We start from the raw sequence: 22,560 nt of genomic DNA, 5'->3' as shown, positions 1-22,560 counted from the left end.
GGGTGGTGAGGAGCAGAGTCGAAGTATTTCCTCGATGCCTGTTTCATGAATTGGGCTATTGTGGGGAGCCGTAAATCTATGTGGAGGTTAGCGTCGCGCAGGTACCACGGGGCACCCGTCGCGTTCCGCATGAATCTATTTTAGAGAGCCTGCATGTGGTGTATTAGCGCGGGATTTGCCTGAGCAAAAGCGACGCTGGCGTACGTCATGATTGGGCGGATGCAGGTCGTGTACAGTCTCACCTTATAGCGAAGGGAGAGTTTGCTATGCTTGTTTTTTTGGAGAGCCGCGGAAACTAACTTGGAGCTGCGCGCCGAATAGTAGAGCGCAGTGTCGTCGGCAAAGAGGGCGAGATTTACTGCCTGATACTTCGGGATATCGCAAGTGTACGGGGTGAGGGGATGAGAGTGCGCCCTCAACTCGGTAGCGGAAATAGCGGTTCGACAAGAAGTCTCGAATGATGTGCACGAGACGATCAGGCACGTCGAGATTGTACAGCTTGTATAGTAAGCCGTTGTGCCAGACTTTGTCGAAAACTTTTACCACATCGAAGAAGAGGGCGCCGGTGGGCATGAAGCGGGGGCGATCGAAACCTTCGGAGATATATTCCACTATCCGGTGCACTTGCTGGACGCATGAGTGCCTAGCTCAATAACCAAACTGTGTGTCTAGGAGGAGATTGTGAGACACGACGTAGTTTCTGAGGCGGGCGCAGAGGATGTGCTCATAGAGTTTGCCCATGGTGTTAAGCAAGGAGATGGGACGGTAACTAGAGGATTCAGATGGAGGTTTCCCGGGCTTGTGAATACCGATGACCACCGCCTCTTTCCACTTTTGCGGAAAGATGCAGTTGGTCAGAGCGGCGTTAAAAATTGCAGTCAGGAGACAGATGAGGGGTGCAGAAAGCTGTTTAAGCACCTTGTTGGAGATACTGTTAGGGGCCATGCCCTTTATGAGCGATTCTACTTCCTTTGGGGTGACCGGGGGAAAGGAGGGTCGGAGGGCGGGAGGGTTGCTCTGAGTTCGACCTCGGAGTCCACCTGGAGGAGGTGGGTCGGGTCGACCGGCTCTAGACTGGGGGAGCACTGGGCTTCGAGGCTGTCAGCCAGGCATTCGGCCTTTTCCTCGTCGTCAAATGCTGGGGTGCGGTTGGGTCGGTTAAGGGGGGGCATTTGGGCAACTGTGCCGGACGGAGAACGGGTTAGTTGCCAGAAGGCTTGGTGGGTGGGCTCGAATTGTTCTAGGAGCTTTTCACATCGACTTTAACATACCTCGTCCATACGCATCTTTACGTCTCTCTGTAAAGCCCGCAGGAAACGACGGTTCTCGTCGGCGGGGTAAGAGTCGTAAGCACGAGCTAAACTCCATTGACAAAGTTTCAATTTGAATAACGTATGTTTCACTTATCGAAATCACTTATCACCATTGGTCGGATAAAGGTGTTCCACATACATAGATACATGTATAAATATAGCTACAAGGAGTGATATAGAGTTGTTATAACAACCAAATTTTAATTCATTACTTTTTTCGAAGTCTGGATTTCCGGAAATTGTTTTATTGCAATTGATATGTATTGTAATTGCAAATGAGAGGCAGGCTTTTTTTATATATTTTGCAGTCGGCCGCTGATGGCCTTGACTGCGCCACCGGAAAAAACGACGAGCTGAATGCTCATAGCCCCTAAAGAGAGGCAGGCGGGTCTTGCTTGGAATAGTTATAGTTCTGCTGTCCCGCTCCTACATTGGTGCCGTCCCGCTCGCACACTATAAGAGACTGCGAGCGGTACAGCAGGCCAACAACTCCCCGTAAGAGCCGGAGTCCCGCAAGGCTCTGTCCTCTCGCCCCTCCTATTCTCCCTGTACACTTGCGATATCCCGAAGTAGCTTATCACATATTGACCGCAAGAAGCGGCACAACACACAAACACACACTCTTATTTTGAATCGTTAACAATCGCTTCACCGTTTATTAATTTGTATTTTATTTATAACGCATTATTTAGTATTATTATAATATTATTTCATATTAATTATTGTTCTATGTTCTTTTAGATATTCACATTTTTTTTAAAAATCACAGCGCGTCTACAGTGACTTCACAAATTAAACATTAATTAAATTTTTATTGAATTGATATTCAATTATTTTTTGTGAAATCACTCCACTAGTTTGTTATAATTATTAATACAAAGATCGAACACTCAGAAAAAACACTCAGAAAAAATTCCTTCGATCCGGTCGAAGGAATTAAACATTATTAATTATTTTGATGTGTGCTTGTAACAATACATATAACTATGTATAGCATAAAGGAAGATTTGCCTTACTGTGTGTCTGAAAAGCTCAGTTTATTGTTTAAAAATTAAGCTTAATTCAGCTTAATAAACTTAGCTTTTCATAAGTCGTGGATTTATTATGTTTCACCTTTTACTACTTATATTCACGACGGTCAGTGCGAGAAGCTCACTACAACCCGTAAATATTAAGTACAAATTTTCAATTCTGTTCATGAAAATATTTTAGCTCAGTATCGAAGCACAATTTTTTGTTAGTAATCAGTAGCCAAATTGCATAAAATAAAACAGTTGTTCAAACTGATTCAGTTAAACTTTTGAATTAATTAGTTGATTTATAATTGGCAGCACAATTTGAGCATCACTAAACCGTCTATGGTCGGGTTAGTGACCGGTTTGTTTAGGTATTTTTTAGAAAATAGCTTGAAACGGACTATTGTTGGATATATTTTCGCGTGTTTATTTTGATTGCAAAATATCTCGAGGTGCTTCGTAGTGTGCTACCTGTGTGATGTTGACACCGCATCGCAGCATGGCGACTAGCGACTGGCGCTTATTTATTCTGTGGTTGCATGCGGTGCTGTATAGGCAGACTTAGCTCAGTTGGAAGTGCAGATGATGGTGGGAGTTGCAGTACATTATAGTGTTCGATTACTACGTCGACCATGCGTTTATTTGTTAAATTGGTATCAAAAATATTTGACTTTATATCGCTAATATCGGCAACGAAAACATAGTACCTAACTAGTTATGTAAGGAAATTAGTATTTCCTTCCTTAGTTTATTGGCGTATGTACATACCAAAATAAAATAATATTCACATGACTTCAACAAAATATGGTAAATGTAAAAACTTTAAGGAGACTGCTGGTGGACCCATCTGGTGGAATAGACCATTAGACAATTTTGAAAGGATCGGTGTTCGGCTTTAGGACGGACGACGGCGACACGGCACGGTACGATGATGGATTAAAAGTTTCCCGCATTGTTACTAGATGGCGCCACCTATAACCGAAACGGTGAGTGCAAGCGAATAATATTAATAAGGTATTGTCATTGACCTACCAACGAAGGTATTGTACGTACGTACATTTGTTCTAATAATCAAACCACAGCAAATATTTGATTAGTGTAATTCATTGCCCTGTCGCCGATGTGACCTGACACTAGTAATAGTAGGAGAAAAGCACCATAAATCGGATAGTTGCCTAATTTCGGATGGTGGACTATCTCTTTTTTTCTATAATGCCATCTATTTATTATTTCATGTTTTAATAGCCAACTATAAAATGGTAAAAAAAATCTGCTGACTACTTTTAAAATGGCAGAACAGTGAGACCATGTTTTCCAATATAAAATAATTATATTATTCTACGAAAAAGTGTTGTTTTCGTCCGGGGTAAGTACAAATTATCATTGCACATGCTATGCTTTATAAAGTCTAGCATCTATTAATACAAATGAATGTATAAATATTTTCTATTATATTTTATATTAAGTTGTAGTGAGTTTTTTTGACTTTGTGAAATCTTAATATCGGATGCATATGCGAGCTTAATATTGGATATCTGATATTAGAATACTTTTTCAAATGAGAACTTCAAAGCTTTTCAAACATGCGATTGATATATTTTTTTGTTCTACAAGAAAATCGAATGTATATAAATTATAAATAATTTATTAATGTTTTTTTGGAGAACGTTAAAGTTCCTTTAGCATCTCTAATAGACATAAGTTATTTTTTTTTAATGTTTAAGTTCCTAATTACCCAATCAAAGATTGATTACAACTATGATTATTGCTAATAAATACAAATTAACAAATTGTTTGATTACATCATTTATTATAATTATTGTTACCTAATATCGTATGCACAAAAATATTTTTGGGACCGTAAAACCGGATAGCTAGTTTTAGGCAATCTTTTGAAATTCATTGATTATGTCCTTTTTTTATAAAACGTACTGTAGCTTAAAATATGTAATTAGAATATGAAGAATTTAAATTATTTCTAATAGATCTTAAAATAAAGACTATTTTAAGGTTATATTGTTCAAAATACTCATATTGTGACTAATAACGCTATTCCTAATATCTTTAAAATATAGAACACGTTCAGAACTTCAAAGCACTCTGCACATAATGATTGCTTGCTGTACAACGCACATGCGCCGGTTTCGTAGTCCCTCGTATCCGTAGGTGCTGGCCCCTGGTATCCTTTAAGGTAGTTCAACTATTCTATTTCATTACAGTTAAAGTGATGTCGGTGGGGCGGTGAGTAATGACGATTTGCATGACCAAAAATGAACGCCTGTTTTAAATTACGAGCAATGCGCCGATGTAGACTAATTACAACTGTATCTTGCGAAGGCGAACACTGGACAATATTAATAGAAAATATTTGTGCTCTCTTACGTTTCATGTTTTTTTAAAGTAATATGATATTGATCACAGATATTTGTGCAGCAAGTTATTTATGCGAAAACTAATTATAATAATATTGTTAAAATAATAGTTACCTATAGTATTGATTTGAGGTAACTGACAAATTGTAGTTTTTAAATTAATTAAAAATTCTCACAAGAAATTATGGTATATTTTATTACATTGAACTATGATTGTTTTTTTTGACGATGACGATCATTTGACGATGCATCTTATCTATGATTATTATCGATGAGTCTTATCATTAATATTTTCTTGCAGTCGGTGACTTTTCACTAATTTATACTTCATCATCATCATATCAGCCGGCAGACGTCCACTACTGAACATAGGCCTCCCCCAAAGATTGCCAGACTAGGCGGTCGGACGCGACGTGCATCCATCGGTTACCCGCTGCCCTTACCAGGTCATCCGTACATCTAGTAGGGGACCGTCCCCCTGACCGCCTTTCGGTTCGTGATCTCTATTCAAGAACCTTTCTGCCCTAACGGCTTTCAGTTCTACGAGCAATGTGCCCTGCGCACTGCCACTTCAACTTGCTAATCCTTTGAGCTACGTTGGTGACTTTCGTTCTTCTACGGATCTCCTCATTTCTGATTCGATCACGCAGAGAAGCGCCGAGTATTCCTCGTTCCATAGTTCGTTGAGTGACTGAGCTTTTTTATGAGGCCTATAGTAAGTGACCACGTCTCAGAGCTGTAGGTCGTCGCTGGCTACACGCACTGCTCGAAGACTTTTGTCTTCAAGGACTGCGGTGTTGCGGGCGAGAAGACGTCCCGGAGCTTCCCGAAAGCTATTGCCCAACCGAGTCCGATTCGACTCGAAGTTGGCTCTGCCTATTTGAACGGTTTGTCCGAGGTGGACATACTCGTCAATAACTTCGAAAGTAAAGGTTCCCACTGTTCTAGCGGTGGGTACAACATGGACATTCGACATGAGTTTCGTCTTGTTGATGTCCATTTTTAGATCCACCTGCTGGGAAACTTTATTGATGTCACCGAGCATGGTGCCAAGCTCTTCCAACGATTCTGCTATGGCCACGATATCGTCAGCAAATCGGAGGTGAGTGATGTACTCGCCATTATAGGATTACAATACTGGTATATACTTTAAATATTATTGTTCATTAAATTGTACAAAATGCATAAAATGCCTGAACTTATTATACAATAATTGGATTGAAAATAACTGTATTGCATTTTTCCGTTGCATCATGTTTAAAGCATACTCACCCTTACTCCGAGACAATGGCACCACCACCACATGGCATGGCATCGCCACCACAAAGTTGTAATTGCTTGAAAAACTTTACAATCAGGTGAGATGGTCGTCCAGCGCGTGTCTATTTTATATAAAAATAAAAATACCTAATATTGTAAAGCTATTACGAAAGTCACCAGAAAGAGATTATGAAACAATTTACTGGCACTAAGAATCATGTGGTGCACCCGCCGTGAAAAGAGTCCAAATCACTGTACTTATTGCGTTTTCCAGGCTAGTTGTAGTAGTACAATAATGTTAAGATCATTCGCATGGGATAACCACTTGCAAGATAGACGACCAATAAGTTTGTTAATGAAAACTATGAAAAGCAGCGGTCGAAGATACGAGCCCTGAGGAACTCCTGCTATTACTGGCGAGGAGAAATCGCCACTCATTGCAAGAAGCTGGCTTCTATTGAAAATATACGGTGTTACGCAGAGTAGCAAGTATCCAAGTGTTAAAAAAGTACATAATCAGTTACACAGAATAGAGTGGTTTACTTTTTCGATTGCCTTAGAAAAATCAGTGAAGAACATCAGGCTTATTTTTTGTTTCACTAAAAAACAAACGAATGCGGCGACAACATATATTTATATAAAATGTAGGTACATAGTTTTAATTTCGATTTCAAAATGTGATTAAAAATAAAAATATTTCCAAGTACATGTATTATATATAAATCGTATTGAATTACAAAACCAGAAACACATCTTCGTTACAAATCAACTTTAAATTTTTATTCCCTCCCCGCGGAAATAAAAATAAATAAAATCAAAGTGCCTTTGTTACTAGTTTGAGAATACCGCGAGTGGAAAGTGTGTACAATACCAAAACCAAGTTTAATAATGATGGTTTTGAATTTATATAATACGAATTATAAATAAAAGCAAAGTAGATAGAGCTTAATTTTACTTAATATAATATTGCAGGGGTGGCGAAGGCGTTTAGTTAACATACGTTTAGTTATATGACATGACGCACCTCTCTGCGAATGTCTTATGCGCAGTTATGGTAGGGATAGCGCTTTGGCGTTGGCACGAAGCTCGCCGGTCAGACTTACAGCCGTGAACAGAAACATGTGGGGAGTCCGATGACGCAGATGCACAAGTCTTGTGAAAACATGAGTTTAGTTTCCGGCAGGTAGAGCCAGGAGGTTGTTCCCAAGTCAGGCTGCTGTCCGCGACATATCACACTCGCCTTGATTACATATTTATTTGTATCTCAGCTGCAACCACTGAAGATGATGGCAGCATCGTCTGCGTGGCTAATAATAAAGTAGTCTATAACTGAATTAAAAAATACTTCCTGATATACTTATATCGTGCACGGCCTAACGTAGAGTTATATAAAACCAAAAACTAAAAGCTACATCAAATACAAAAACGACAATGAAAGCAGATAAGTTGACAAGAGAAAGAATATAAAAAAATAACATTTAGTGGGAAACAACAAGCATCCAAATTTCCTAAAGTAAGGATTACGCGTATCCTGCTTTACGCATCACGGAACATAATGACTTTTATTGGAGATGTTACTCTGAAAGTAACCAGTATAATTGTCTAGTTTCATTTTCTATGTAAAACATATAAGGCAATGTGTTTGTTCTGGTTTTTTAAATTTTGGATTATATCCCAAATTAATGTATTTGCCACACGCACAAAAAAAGAAACACAAAACATACAAATGAAAAGTCTTATAAATAGATTGTGAACTAAAACAAAATGCTATAACTATGGTTACAAACGGTGTAGAAATCGTTACAAATGTGGTTAAAAATGAGGGTTCTTAATTCAGTAAGTGCTGTGCAGGCTTAGTTTGCACATCACTGATTTTCAAAGAGACCTCTCTGGCAGGAGATGCGATCTCATGGTGGGACTGTACCAGATCATGTAATGAAATACATTAGACCAGACCATTAATTAAGATATTTGTGAGGAGCGAAACAATACAAATAATAACATACTTAATATAAACCTGATTTAAGACAGAAAAGTATATTTCTTTAGTCGTAAGAAGCGCGATAAAAAGCAGAAAAGAATACAAAAAGTTTAAAGGACAAAAAACGAACATTTAATACGAATACAAGTCCGCACACGTATAAAATAGAATTATTTTGATGACCTATACTGGTGATGATGGAATGATTAAGCATCTTCTTCTGAATAATTAAAAATATTTTCCTTCAATTATTCGATGCACTAATAAGTGTGTATGTGTAAGACTTCGATTACTATACGTACACATTGGTACTTCCGTCCATAATATTGTGTTAATTTATTTTATTCATATACGTGGCGCTTCGCTGCAACAGCTTTCGTATGTACTAAATCAATTGCGAATATAACTTAACAGCTACATGATCGAAGGCTACATAGGTATTGGAAAACGTCTTATAGCGATAGCAAATGATCTCGTAAACGTATGGCCAATATTGAGTGGATGATTTTCATAATTAAATTAATGTTATATTTTTACCACTTTGTTATTTTTAACCAACTTCAAAAAAGCAGAAGGTTCTTTGTTCGACTGTATGTATTTTTTATGTATGTTTACCGATTTCTCCGTCAGTTGAAGACCGATTTTGAAAATTCTTTTTGTTTGTAAGGGCCCCGGCATGCTTTCGACGGGGCCCCGTTGTCACCAAGTCAGAATATGATGAGGAGATACCGTGGAAATCGAGGGAAATCCTCAAATTTAATAGGCATAGGCAAGATTTTGTACATGATACTTCATTTTTAACCGACTTCAAAAAAGGTAGAGGTTTTCTTTGTTGGATATTTTTTGGGTGTATGTTAACGCGATTACTCCGCCATTTCTTAACCGATTTCTATGATTGTTGTTGGAAAGGAGCGGTCAGCATCAGCAGCGGTCCCGATCAAATTTGAAAAAAATATTCCATCTCTAAGGGTGGCACATGAAGGGGTGAATGCGGTTCATTGGATTTTCCCCACTTTCCGTTAACCGATTTCAATAAAACTGGGCAAATAGATGTAACGAACACAGCGAAAGCGGATAAGCAAACTTTTGAGGTCGTTTTCTTTCATCAAAAACTTATTATAATAGTACATATTAGACAGAAAGCGCCACGCCCACTTATGGATTAGTATCTTCTGCCTTTACCGATTATACATGACCGTAGCTATTATCGATGTGACATCTTCTGTTCTATTAAAATTGATGACAATGGCTTTAGCTTTATTCACGGGATCAATGTAAGTAATCATTGTGCAACTGCCATCTTGACTTAGCATTGAATTTGTTTTGTTTGTAGGAATGCCAACAATTTCTTCGGCCAAGCGGAAATACTCCTCCGGAGTCAGTTCCCCTCTAAAAGTGAAGTCGTCTTTGTGCTTCAAGTAATGGTAAGTGGCAACATTGTCACTGCCGAATGCAGGCTTACAATTCTGATTCAGTGGACTGACCTTGCTCTTGAGATCTTGAAATCGTTCATTCAGTTCTGCATGTCCGGTTTCAGCATTATCTCCCCTATATGTGTTCAATGCCTTTTCTTTAAAGAATTGTTTCCTTTTTCCTACTATTCCATAATCTCGGTCAAACGTTGCTTGATTGAAGTTCGGTCTCGCCTTTGCCGCATTCAAATCGTTTTCATACCGTAAATTATAATTCTTCACAGTTTCGTTTAAATCGGCGACAAAATGTTCGGCATAGAGTATAAAGTCTTTTGTGGTAGTACAGCCCCTTGATTCTGCGAATATGGTTGCCATATCGACAATTTCTTTGTTGTTTTGAGCAGTTTGTTCAAGAACAACACGCAAGCGATCAACGTCATGAGGCGTAGCAGTGGTGAATATTTTTCGTCCCCCAACTTTGATGTCAGACACTTTGCTAGTTCCATATAATTCGCACAGCTTTGCCATGGTTTCCTTACGCATACTTTCGAAGGAGATCCGGTGATTGCTACAAATTTTTCTCATTTCACTATGAAACTTTGCTGTTAAGCTGATTGGGATGCGATGCGGCATTTCTTTGCATCTTATCCCTGGCGGCAGCTGTGCTTCTCTTCTGACGATCCGACGTGCTGCGCGTCTGCCGTCTCTGAGGTGATTATTCGGGCTATGGAATACTTTATTCCGTATTTCGAAGTCTCCTCCAGCGGCAAAGCTCGCCCTTGGTTTAACGCTGAGTGTGTTTCTGCGGAAATGCTAAAGCAATCTGCGTACCAGGCTTGGGCTGATGCTCGAGATCGCAAAGCACCGGAAACCCTCCGTCTGAAGAAAGACTTTAATAAAGCCGCTAGATCCTGCAAAAAAGCGATACGGAAAGCTCGCTTCGGCCATATTAGTCGTATTGGGGTCAGGTTAGCTTCATACCCATCAGGGAGTAAAGCATTCTGGTCACTCGCTAAATCGGTCGAAGCGAATTTCTGCAGGTCATCCCTTCCGCCTTTAATGAGAGATGACGGATCGCTGGCTCATACCGCTGAAGAGAAAGCAAATCTTTTTGTTTCTCTTTTTGCTTCCAACTCCCGTCTTGACGCTACTTTGCAAACACCACCTACACTACCTCGATGTGACTCGGAAATGCCCGAAATCACTATCCGTCAAAAAGAGGTGTTGAAAGCTTTACGCAAATTAGACGTCAACAAAGCCAGTGGCCCTGACGGAGTCCCAGCGATTGTCCTGCGGAACTGTGCACCCGAGTTGTCTCCGGTGTTGACTCGCCTGTATCGCCTCTCTATGAGTTCTGGACAAGTCCCGAAATCCTGGAAGCTTGCAAATGTACAGCCTGTACCTAAGAAAGGTAGTCATGCCGACCCATCTAATTATCGACCTATCGCAATCACCTCCATACTCTGTAAGACTATGGAGCGCGTATTGAACAGCCGTCTCCTTGGATACCTCGAAGATAACGATCTCCTCAGTGATCGACAATATGGTTTTCGCCGTGAACGATCTACTGGGGATCTTCTTGCGTACGCCACACATTTATGGAGCGAGGTTGTCGAGAAACGCGGTGAATCGCTTGCCGTGTCTCTCGACATATCAAAGGCCTTTGATAGGGTTTGGCATGATAGCCTGTTAAACAAGCTTCCAGCTTACGGAATTCCTGTTGGCTTTTGCACATGGATAGGCGATTTTCTGAAGGATAGGTCAATCCGTGTAGTTGTAGATGGTTACTCGTCTGCTCCTCATGGTATAAATGCCGGTGTACCTCAGGGATCTGTCCTCTCCGCCACTCTATTCTTGCTGCATATAAGAATAAGAATAAGAATAAGAGACAATAGTGAAGAGATCCGGTGTAAGCGAGAGGCGATGGTCACCCGGTTGAACCTGAGTCTGAAAGTTGCTTCCGACTGGGGAAATGCTAACAGGGTCAGGTTTAATGCGGCTAAAACACAGGCGTGTCTTTTCTCATCAAAACGGAGTCCCCTACACCTTACTCCGACTTTCCGAGGTGTATCCGTGCCGATAAGGGACCACCTTGAGCTACTTGGTCTGGACTTAACATCCAACCTCAACTTTGGGCGATACATCGAGTGCTTGGCAAAAACTGCTGCCAGAAAACTAGGCATACTTTTCAAGGTCAGGCGGTACTTCACACCTGAACAGCTTTTAAATCTATATAAAGCACAAGTTCGATCCTGTATGGAGTACTGCTGCCACCTTTGGGACGGCTCTGCCCAATACCAGTTAGCTGCCTTGGACACGGTGGAGCGTAAAGCAAAGAGACTTATTAACAATAATCCTCTTGTGGAGTCGAAGCTCCAAAATCTCGATCATCGCAGAAAAGTAGCCTGCTTGTCGGTTTTCTATCGGATACATTTCGGGGAGTGTGCGCAGGAACTTTTCAATTTGGTTCCGCCCTCACCGTTCCTCCTTCGGTCGACTAGAAGGTCCGGAGCACTCCATTCTTATGTCGTTGATATTCCACCTATTCGCACTAAGCGCTTTGCTTCCTCCTTTCTGATGCGTACGGCAAAGGAATGGAATGCTCTACCGGCTCTATCTGTATTTCCCGAAAAGTACAATTTGGGGCTATTCAAGGCTAGAGTGAATATGCATTTTTTAGGCAAACGCGTCCCATCGTCGGTCACATCGTCGCTTAACATCAGGTGAGATTGTGGCCAAGCGTGTGTCTATTATATATATATAAAAAAAAACTGATCCAGAGACAGTTGTTTATTAGCGAGTCTGGTAGTTGCATCAAAGATGACGTCACGGGTAGCAGCTGGAATTTCCAATAACTTGAGCGGATGAACCTTAAGATTTTGGTTAACTTCCAACATGCCTTTGAATCCCTCGGGTGTCAGTTTGACCTGGAATAAGATACTTTAATTGCACTAGTGAACGACATATGTTAATTATGTTTAATGACACTATTATGCATATAAGTATAAATAACGTTGCATGGCCTGTCAACCCTATGTCTCAGGATTTTGGGCGAAATTCTATGAAATATCTTTGCAAAGTGGGCCATGTTCACAAATATACCTACCTACTTATGCCATCACGTAGTATACGTAATAGGTATAACACATAAAATTTATATCTATCTAAGTTTACCGCCCAAAATTGGCTTCAAATATCACATTACAAACAGGGTTACCTTGTAATTTTTAACATTTTTGTCCACTGTTGCGAACGCAACAATTTTTGTAATTTTAACATAATTTCCAAAGCAGTAACAAAACGCTGCTCGTCAAGGGCACATTACGTAGGCCTATTTTGAACCAATTGAGTAACACCACATATGTCTTTTCATCCCTACCACATTTGTAACGAATTTTGTACGTAACTAAAAAGGTCAAAAGGACCGTTCACTTTTAAAACTGTACCCCTTCAGAAACTATCACTGTATCGATTTAACGGCACTACTCCTGTAACTAACCAGTCACCTATTTAAATATAACACAGTCAACTAAAATCGTCTTTGATTTTACGAGTCGTCGAGCTCCTGATCGTCATCTACTTTGGGTCTGGCGGCTACATCCACCATCATCTCGTACAGGTCCTTTGAATTTTCTATTCGATTCAACTGCTTCACAACTTTTGCGTTTCCATGCATTTCACGAGGGCCGCGAAGTCTGTCAGTTTGCTTGTTAAACAATATTTTAGCTTCAGGAGAAAGGCCTTCTCGATGGGAATTAATAACATCATGTTGCACTTCTTTGATGATGGTGCTAGCTGTTTTCATATTAATAGCAGCATTGGTAAAGAACAAGACAGATGCGCTAAATTGAAACACATCCAAGGGAGTAAGTTCATTGCGATCATTTTTATCGATGAGATTAGCAAGGCCATGAACAATCCCAATACCGTTAACTGTAAGGCTTCCCGTTTGAATTGCCAAAATTGCGATGCGACCAGCTTTTCCCATTACCTCACCAGCTCTGGCGGCATTCTTCATAGATGAAATCATTCGCCCCTGAGCAAATCCAAGACTTGAGCCAATAATTGCCAACCAACATCCCCGAGCATCGGCGTCGTCCAAGCCTATATTTTGGCCGTGTGTAGCACGGTCGTATAAAGCGTGGCTACTACGTGCTACCCCGTAAACCCCTGTCGATACACTACCCACAGCTGTTGCAGCCATTAAAGGCCCAGCAATAGGTACAGTGCAGAGAGCAGCTACTCCGACAACGGTAGCACCTACCGTCACCACTGTAGAAACGGTATCGAAGATACCAAACACTCGGTTGACGAAATCGCAAGCGGGTGAGGTACCAAATGATACGCAAACTTCATTTTCACTGTTGCGCTCGTATTTTCCACGTGTTGGGTAGCAATAAACACATTTTGGTAAGTTGTTTGCCTGAAGATAGTCATCCTTCCAAGAACTGTATTTGCGAGCGTTACCATCAACATAGTTGCACCCGTTGCTATTCTTACAATCGCGCTTAGCTTTAAATACTGGAACTGTGAAACGGTAATTCCATATCTTTCCTACAACAAAGATGCAAGCAAACAGGATATTTTGGTTTTTAAAATTTAGACCATCGACCAATTGGTCACATATTGTCTCAATCTGCTCTAACTGCTCTTTCTTGTATCCTGTTTGACGATTGTCAGAACTGGGTTCAGTATGCGGAGGACCATACAACCCGAATCCAACTTTTTTTCGAAAAATGGTCCATTCCCACGCCTCTATGACATCCCATTCCCGATCGCCCAGCAGATCCTCATACTCTTGTTGGGTTGCTTTTGCTTGTTTCTTAAATTCTTTGATATCATTAGAATTCCAGTTAACCATGTTAAAATTATTTAAGTATTATAATACTTAGACAGAGAACCACCAATGTGTAGAGGGAAGTTTGCCTATTTCTTCTTCAAAACTTTGACTTCTTACACCGTCTTCTATGTACGGGTCGAATACAGAGCTCTTAAGGTGTTCGTCTAGGCTTTCAATGTCTTCACGATCAACAAATTCTTTCAAAACGTTTTCCAAAGTCTGTGATTCGTCTTCAGCACTAGCAGGAAAATCTTTGAAGTCGTCCAGCAGAAACTGAAGACCTGACCTTTCAATTCGGCTGGAGTCTACACTTACTGAACCAAAACTGTTGTCAAGGGTAAACACCCTGTAGCCCAATGCCTGGAGCGCCGGTGGTATTAAAGGACCTATGGTTTTCTTCTCCTCAGGCGTGTAATCTATTCCTGAGACTCCTGCTTTGTATATCGAGAACAGGAAATTTTCAGCAGCTGATGAAGTCTTCGCAATGTTAGCGCTGTTATTGAATGAAGACTTGGCTAAGACTTTTAAGTCTTGTACTATAGCAGACAACAACTTTTCGCGGTTCGTCATTCTGAAAAAAAAAGAAATGTGTTTGAGTTTCATTTATTGGACAAAAGTGAGCAATGCTTATGGTCTGATACTTTCATTGCAGTGATCATCAGGGTCGCTTCAAATTGCCGCACCTGGAGACGGATACATTAAAACGAGCAATGCAACATAAACCTTACCATTTACAAGATAAGGCTACATTTCTTTAAACGAAAATTTAAGAACAAGATGCAGCAAGCGGCGCCGGGCGGTTTCGAGCTGCGAATATACTATAGAATACGCACCTACTTTACTAAATAAAGTATACACTCTTTGAATGCAAAATGACAAAAGAGCCACCCGACGCCGCCCGGAGCATTCTATCGTCGCCACTTAGGTAACTATTATAACTTGATATCTCAACAACAAGGTATATTTCTCTGAAAGCTGGGCAGCTTCTGAGCAACTTCGGGCTGCGCAGCACGAATTTTAGAGGTATACAATGTAGGAGTCTCTTGTCTTCCACAGCTTTGTTTTCCATTCAAATAAAAATGATTAATTGTAATCAGTAGAAACAAGTTCTCTTACATTCGCGAACTTTAGAGAGAGTAGCAAATTTTACTTTGACCGCAGCACGTAGACGTTTATTATTTATCCGCAAAAAGTAAAACATATATGTTAGTTTTCTCCCTGGCAGTGCAAGCAACTCATCCATCGGACTACAACAGTGATGGTAATGAAATGACGATAAGGTTGATAGTCCACAAGTGGATATAGGCATCTCCCAATGTGCGCGATTTCGCCCGCTTCTTAGCTTGTCGCATCCATCGTAACAAGTTATTCAAAGTTTATTTAATGTATGAAAGTCATGACATGTTACGCCATTCCATTCATTTTGTTTTAAGAAGCCGAGTAGATACTTCAATAGCAAACATATAAAAGCGCCCGAATATGCGACTTGTACTTTGTTGTAACTGTCTATCAAAGGACTACAAAGGACCGACATTTTGCATATCGCCTCGTGTCGCGTCTCAAACTAACACAGGGGAATACCCGGAGGTTCAATTGGTATTGCAGACTAAGGCGACGGCGATGTGGTAGGAATTTAAATGACACTTTTTACGATGGAATACGTGAGTGGCTCCTGATCAACATGTAACAATAGTTGATCAAGGGCGACTTATATTCATGACAGGCCTCAATCACGAGCGTGGGGATGATTCAAACCTGATTGATGTTTCGGTTACGCGGCACTTATTAAACAAGATTTTAATAATGTGTCGAACCGCTAAACCGATTGCCTGGATTCAAACTAGAAAATTCAGTACTAGAGCAACGGAATCCACTGCGGTGCACTAAAATACCTGGAACACCCACACAAGAACAAATTTAGAACAATTCGTTTCCCATACTGGTCCTACCGGGAATCGAACCCGGGACCTCCTCATCCAGCGCCCGCCCGTGGGAACCGTTGGGTTATTAAAATGTACAGTATTTTCAAAAAGTATACGGCATCAATATAAACGTCTTTACTGAAACAATGTAAATATTAACTGCCTCCGCGGCCGAACGGTTACCATCCTGGACTGCAGGCAGAGGTCCCGGCCTCGATTCGCGGGATGGCAGAAATATTTATATGGACTACATTTATTTCTCTCGTGAGTTTGGGTGTAATTTGTGGTTGTCTATGTGTGTGTCCATGGCACCCGCGGTACAGGGTTTCCTTAGTGCGGAGCTACAAGTGTTATTATTAATAATATCATTAATGTGTAATTATTATTATTATTTATATCCAATTTCATTTAACAAATTGTTATTGGAAAAATGAATCATTATACATTCCACGAAAAAAATTAAACAAGATTGTCACTTTTCATACAATTTCTAGAAGCTGCAGCGCTGCTGCAGCGCGGCTAACAGTGGCTAATTTGAACGCGCCCTAAGAGTTTCCGTCGCGGCGGAATGGTTACCCAAAGGGGAGTTGAACATTTGAGACATCTTTCTCTTAGTCTGGTCGTATCTAAGAGCTTTTGAATGGATTCAAACGCGTGCAAACATCGCGTTGCAAGCAAGAAGCTTTTCGATGCCTTACTTTCTCAAACTCGAATCTTATAAAGAGTGATTATTCAGGAGATGGCAACACTTTCTATTCGTTTTAAATTTCGTATCGAGGGTGTTAATTTGGGCGCATCACTTTAGGAATAGGCAAAAGCCAGCGCGTGAATATGAGGGAAACGTGATGTGAACTCGGCCTGCACAATTTGTATGTACTCGTACAGACCATTTTTTGCACTTCAGTAACTTTGCGCTTTAAGATACGAGTTTGAGAAAGTAAGGCGACGTCATGTAGAATATCATGTAGTTGCTTCATTTCATAAATTAACTGAAATTAACAAACGAAACTAAATTTAAAACTATCTCTTATCAAAATGCGCGATGCGCGAACAGTGCTCTGGGTCATTCATAATTTGAACCTACTGCCACCTACCTTGTATGCATCTAGTTCTGCTTTCTTATTTGGCATAGCTAGTTACCTATCGCTAGTAAAGGGTATTGTTCACACTAGCGGTTGCACCCAGAGCCGATCCCTATTTAGAACGGCGCGCGGCGTATGGGACCTACGTAACGTGTTGTCAGGGGAGTGTCTGTTTTTCGCTCCGCACTTATAAAAATTGCCAAATTTCATCATCCCAGGTAAGCATTAAAATGCATAGATACCACATTGTATTTACAACTGGCTCGTGTCGCCATATCCATTTTTTGGGTGTTACGCATGAAATTACAATAAAAATAGAAAATTTTTTTTCCAATTCGATGTTATACAATTTCTACTGATGGATATGCCATACACCTTTAACACTTTCTTGTTTACTTACATTACTTTTTAACTTATATACTTTATTACATTAATTTATGTATTTTTTCAGACTGATTATAATTATAACGGCTCCCATTTGACATACGGAATACTTACGGGCCCCTATTTCCCGAACTGTGAGAGCGAATGACATGTTTAAGTTTTTTCTTTTTAACCAAATATTATATTTTAGTCCATATTTTTTCTGTGATTATGTAGTCCCCAGATATGAGCGTACGCTCATAACTAATAAAAATATAAATTGCATTAATTATAAGTTTTATTATCAATTTTCCTTAGTGGGCTCCCATTCCCCCACGCTCCCCTACTACACATAGTATTATTACAAAATTGCGTCATGTGTTATGTTCCGGATGATTTTGGTGCCATTGCTATTGCAAGAAATTTAGGACCTTTTTGTTGACACGACGTCATCATCGTGTTGTCCTGTCGCTATAAAAATATATGTACATAAGAAATAGGACGTCAAGTATAATATAACGCAATTTTTTAGACGAAATATAGGTACTTAATATAACGGGATAATACTATGTTAGTTGTCATGTGCGGTAGGTTGTTGTGAAGATGTGATCAAGAAAAAAAAAAATTAAAGATATATTAGAATATTACATTATATATTCAAAGTCTTCATTGTGTTTTCATAATGTAAGAGAAATGAAAAACTGTACATTTTAAGGTGAACAGTTCATATGAATGTATACGATAAGTGCCGCTGCAACTTTGACCTTATATCGTAGCACTGAGAATAGAATAGAACCGAATAGAATTCATTTATTGTGTGAATGTGGTGAACATTAAGGTCTTATGAACATAATTACAGTCCTCACAATCCACCTGCGACAGGCGTACGAGTACAGTGTTTAAAGTACAAATTAGTTATGAGATTAAAGTAAACTTGTACATAAAGCATATTAATTTAATTTAATTAATATTTATTCACATTGCTTGTAATAAAAAAAATCATTTGAACTGCAAAAACTTTTTTAATTAGCCACAACTTTAAAGTTTTGTCAAAAGTCGTGCTATCTAACATTTTTATGTCATTTGGCAAGTAATTATACACACGAATGGCCGTATATCTGAGGTAGTTATTAGTTGCAGTAAGTGAAGCCGCGGTCGTGGATTAAGAACAGTTCCTATTACAGTTGCAAGCCACCAGAGAGGTCCGACCGAAACTTGCTACTCGAATGATACAATGTGTCAGCATTCCTAAAATATCTTTATAATATTGTAGGTACATTAATATTAGTAATTTGTTTGCGTAAATTCGAGTATTTTGCTATACAGTAATATTGCACGCGATAGCAAATAGCAAAATACAGGATTCAATTAGATTCGGCACCCGAAGTTGTGATTATTATACCGTGTGATGTTTCGCGATTGTGCTAGCATTTATAAAGTATCTTTGTAATATTGTACATAAATAGAAGTAACTTATTTGTGTAAATTTGTGTATTTTGCTATACAGTAATTGTACTGTTTAGCAAAATACATAATAAAATAAGATTAGGAAACGGAAGTTGTGATTATTACCTATATGCGGGCTGTTTCTCGCTTGGTGTTTCTTGATTGAAGCACGAGCTCCACACAGCTTATTACTAAAAATTCTACGGTGAAGACTGTAATCATTATATTGTGTTCGTAATCATTAAAATCAAGAAGTTATATCCAGTATTTAGTTATTTTTAATATCCCCTTCTCATAAATGTAAGTGCCTGATGCCGTAATCGGTCTCGCATGTGATAAGCAGGGATCGGAATAGGTAGAGCTTTTTTACCTATACTTCGAGGAACGTAGACAGAAAATGGAAACTGCCTTACGAATTTTACAGTTTTTTGGGTCCTGGACTAAATCTATATAAAAGATAGGTTTAATAACACGTCTGTAGTGATTCCGAGACTGGATCAACTAAGACTGTAACGATGGGGCACTAAAGGTATCGTCCCAAAAAAAAAATACACGTTTTATTTTTTTCCTACTAAACTATTATATTTATGGCATTTGTGATATGCCAATATTTAATTAGGACAACAGGATCTCTCGATTGGCATTTTTTTAGAGAGGAATCGTGAAAAATAATCTAATGTCCGCAATATCGCAGATCCGACCCACTGTGCGTGGCAAAATTAAGATAAATATAGTGTACCTGCCTGTCCCCAATTACGTCCATTTTTAATGTTCTTAAGTTATTTCCCGAATCCCGAGAAGGTCCAGAACCTAAAAAATATTGTCGTAAGACAGTCTCCATTTTCTGTCTATGTTCCCCGAAGTTTAGGTAAAAAAACTCTACCTATTCCGATCCCTGGAATAAGGATATTTGATTTGTACTGGATTACATGACGCACGGTCACGTGACCTTGGTATACATTGCCGCGCATTCCTTCGCCCCGCGCCATCGACATCATTGTCGATGCCCCGCGCAAACGAACCGAACAGAGGTACGATTGTGGAATGGACAGAGCATAATACGTCCATGGACAGAGCAGGGTTTTATACTTGTCAAATATTAGCGCCGCTCGCAGGTTAGTCGCCAAAAACAGAATAATAACAAAATTGTCCGAGTGTACTAATTGGTTACAAAGAAATTAAGAAAATAAGCAACAGAAAAAGAAACTTACGTCATCAAATTAGGCGTGCTGTTCGCGTCGAGAAATGGCGTAAACAAATTACTGGAGCCAGTGTGGCCATTCTCTTTTTAAATTCTACTAAAATGTAGGTACCTAGTTATTTAAAATCCTACTAAATGATAAAGGTTTTAGTTTTCATAAATTACATACATATATGCGTAATGTATTTTCATACAAAATAAATACTTATGCATTGTCTCAACTAAATTCTCTTTGATGACTTTTTAAAATCGAAAAAATAATATTCAAGACACGTAGCTTATTTAATTTCAGATTAGTGAGCCGCCAAAACATAATGTTTATCTGATTTAACATTTTTTCTTTTTTCTTTTTTGATACCCAAGTGACGGGACGAATAAGTCGTGGGCCGGATAGAAAGCGACACGCCTGTCCATAACAGTCCATGACGTCTTTGTTTCATATACAATTTGTCAATAACATTGAAAGCCCTATTAGCTTATATCTTGGAAAATACTATTTGAGTAACATTAGTTTCACTTTGTTGGCCACCCCGAAAGCGTCCGATGATTGTAGATGTTGTAATCCAAATAAATTGAGTTGTTTACGCTGTGAATTTGTAGGCGTACACCGCACCACACAGGCATTCAATTTCGCACTTGAACATCTATTTATAGCTTAGAATAAATCTAAAAATACAAATACAACGAGCGACGGTATAGTCACGATTTATTTTAATAATAATTGTTTGCCAATTGTTATAATTACATATTTATTATATATTATAATGATCGGATCTTCGGTTGTTCAATACAAAATTGAGAAAGTATCAAATTGCATAGCAAGGGCGTACCACAAGGTTCATTTTTTTTGGCCTATTTTAGTGTTTAGTTTATATTTAACGACCTTACCTAACCCCATGAAAGGAGATTGGTTTGTAGTTAAAATAAATTGAGTGAAGTAAACGCTACGCTGTTAGACAGACGGGACCTTGTGAGTAGATAATATTGTATTTTTAGGTATAACTTTAGATAAGCGAACCTCCCGTTTTTAGCACGGGAGACCTGGTGATAACCGGGGCGGCCGACGGCGCTGTGTTGGCGAATCTTCGGGATATTTGATGTTATGGGTAATTATCATTATTTATATATATATTTTAATATTTATTATATTTTATTAATTCATTGCACAGGATAAACACAAATTGCATTTAATAAAAGGCAAACACAAACAAAGGGTACTGCTTATTTTACAAGAAATATCTTCCTGTACACCTAAATACACAACACGATAACATTCCCAGGATTCGCACGGAGCGTTTCGCTGCCACATTTGTATGGCGAGCGCCAGCAGGGGAATTCCCTGCCCGCGGACTACGGAAACATTTGATCAATTTTATTCATTTTTATGGACAACTCACACGTGACTAAATAATTGACTATGCCATTATACATATTTTTATTCAATTAAAATATAGTTTTATTACTTCACGTGTATCCGTTTTGTCATCTGTTAACTTATTGTTACCTCTTACAGTAGGAAAATTAAAGCCTCTCTAGAAATATCATTATTAAATGTATGGGAGAGTTTAATGTTAAAATTTTAAATTTAAATTTAATGTTAAAGTTTTATTTGTTTCTATATATCGATCTATTTATTTGCTCCCCTAAAGTAACTTTGTTCAACACGTGGCTTCTAGTAGACTAGACTAGATAGAGAAGTGCTGATTTGAAATACTGTTATGTATCATTTGTATTTGTAACTACATACCAAAGCGAGTCCCAAAAAAGCGTTACTTGAAACCGGGCATTGACCCTGATAACGAGAGTTAATTTTCAAACGCCACGTCACTGACTGTGTCTTACTTTTATTGATAAAATGAGGCTATACAATTTTCGAGAAGACGACGAATGTACTCACCGAGCTAACTCCGAAGAAGCACTGCGCAGAATCACTGTTTGTTCAGGTTGAGTACCTATATATAGATGGGGTATTCCCCGGGCGTCGTTCGATGGCAGCTGGTAATGTTATTTCAGGTGGACTGGTTCGGAACGAATTCCTCAAAACACTGAAGGGAATATTTTCGCCCAGAGCTGCGCTGCGCTCGCGCCGGTGTTGCCAGCGGGAATGTAATATTTTCATCATGGAATATTAATATATTGTGTAATAGTGAAGACGGAGATAGGAAGTCTAACAATTTCAAGAAAATAACTCATTATTTAAATGGAAACAAATCAACACTAGTTGGTTGGCTAAATGGTCATATAGCGTAACGATAAATCAATATGATTAATTAATCGTCGTTGTTTTAACTTCTCTTAGTAGCAGTGGAGCTCCTTCATATGAAAGAGTTTGTCTGGACAAGTACTGCCACA

At 39.2% G+C, this 22,560-nt stretch overlaps 1 protein-coding gene across 2 annotated transcripts; it reads right to left on the bottom strand.

Moving 5' to 3' along the window:
• Window positions 1-6,580: 6,580 nt before the first annotated feature.
• LOC113228990 lies at window positions 6,581-22,229 on the bottom strand. Of its 2 annotated transcripts, XM_026462455.1 has the most exons (4): window positions 22,106-22,229; window positions 12,959-14,765; window positions 12,572-12,598; window positions 12,007-12,281 (listed from the first exon to the last, which is right to left on the bottom strand). In XM_026462455.1, exons 2-4 carry the CDS (start codon window positions 14,213-14,215, stop codon window positions 12,105-12,107), a joined length of 1,461 nt encoding a protein of 486 aa, XP_026318240.1. In that variant the 5' UTR covers window positions 14,216-14,765; window positions 22,106-22,229; the 3' UTR covers window positions 12,007-12,104. The 2 variants fall into 2 exon arrangements, with proteins under 2 accessions (XP_026318242.1, XP_026318240.1); XM_026462457.1 differs by lacking the exons at window positions 12,007-12,281; window positions 12,572-12,598 and adding an exon at window positions 6,581-9,235 and having other exon boundaries at window positions 13,001-14,765.
• Between the last annotated feature and the right edge of the window lie 331 nt (window positions 22,230-22,560).

This window comes from Hyposmocoma kahamanoa, unplaced genomic scaffold, assembly GCF_003589595.1.
Source record: "Hyposmocoma kahamanoa isolate Upper Pololo Valley unplaced genomic scaffold, ASM358959v1 265, whole genome shotgun sequence".
NCBI lineage: Eukaryota > Metazoa > Arthropoda > Insecta > Lepidoptera > Cosmopterigidae > Hyposmocoma > Hyposmocoma kahamanoa.
The sequence above is the reverse complement of the archived record's forward strand: the minus strand, read 5'-3'. Positions and strand labels throughout refer to the sequence as shown.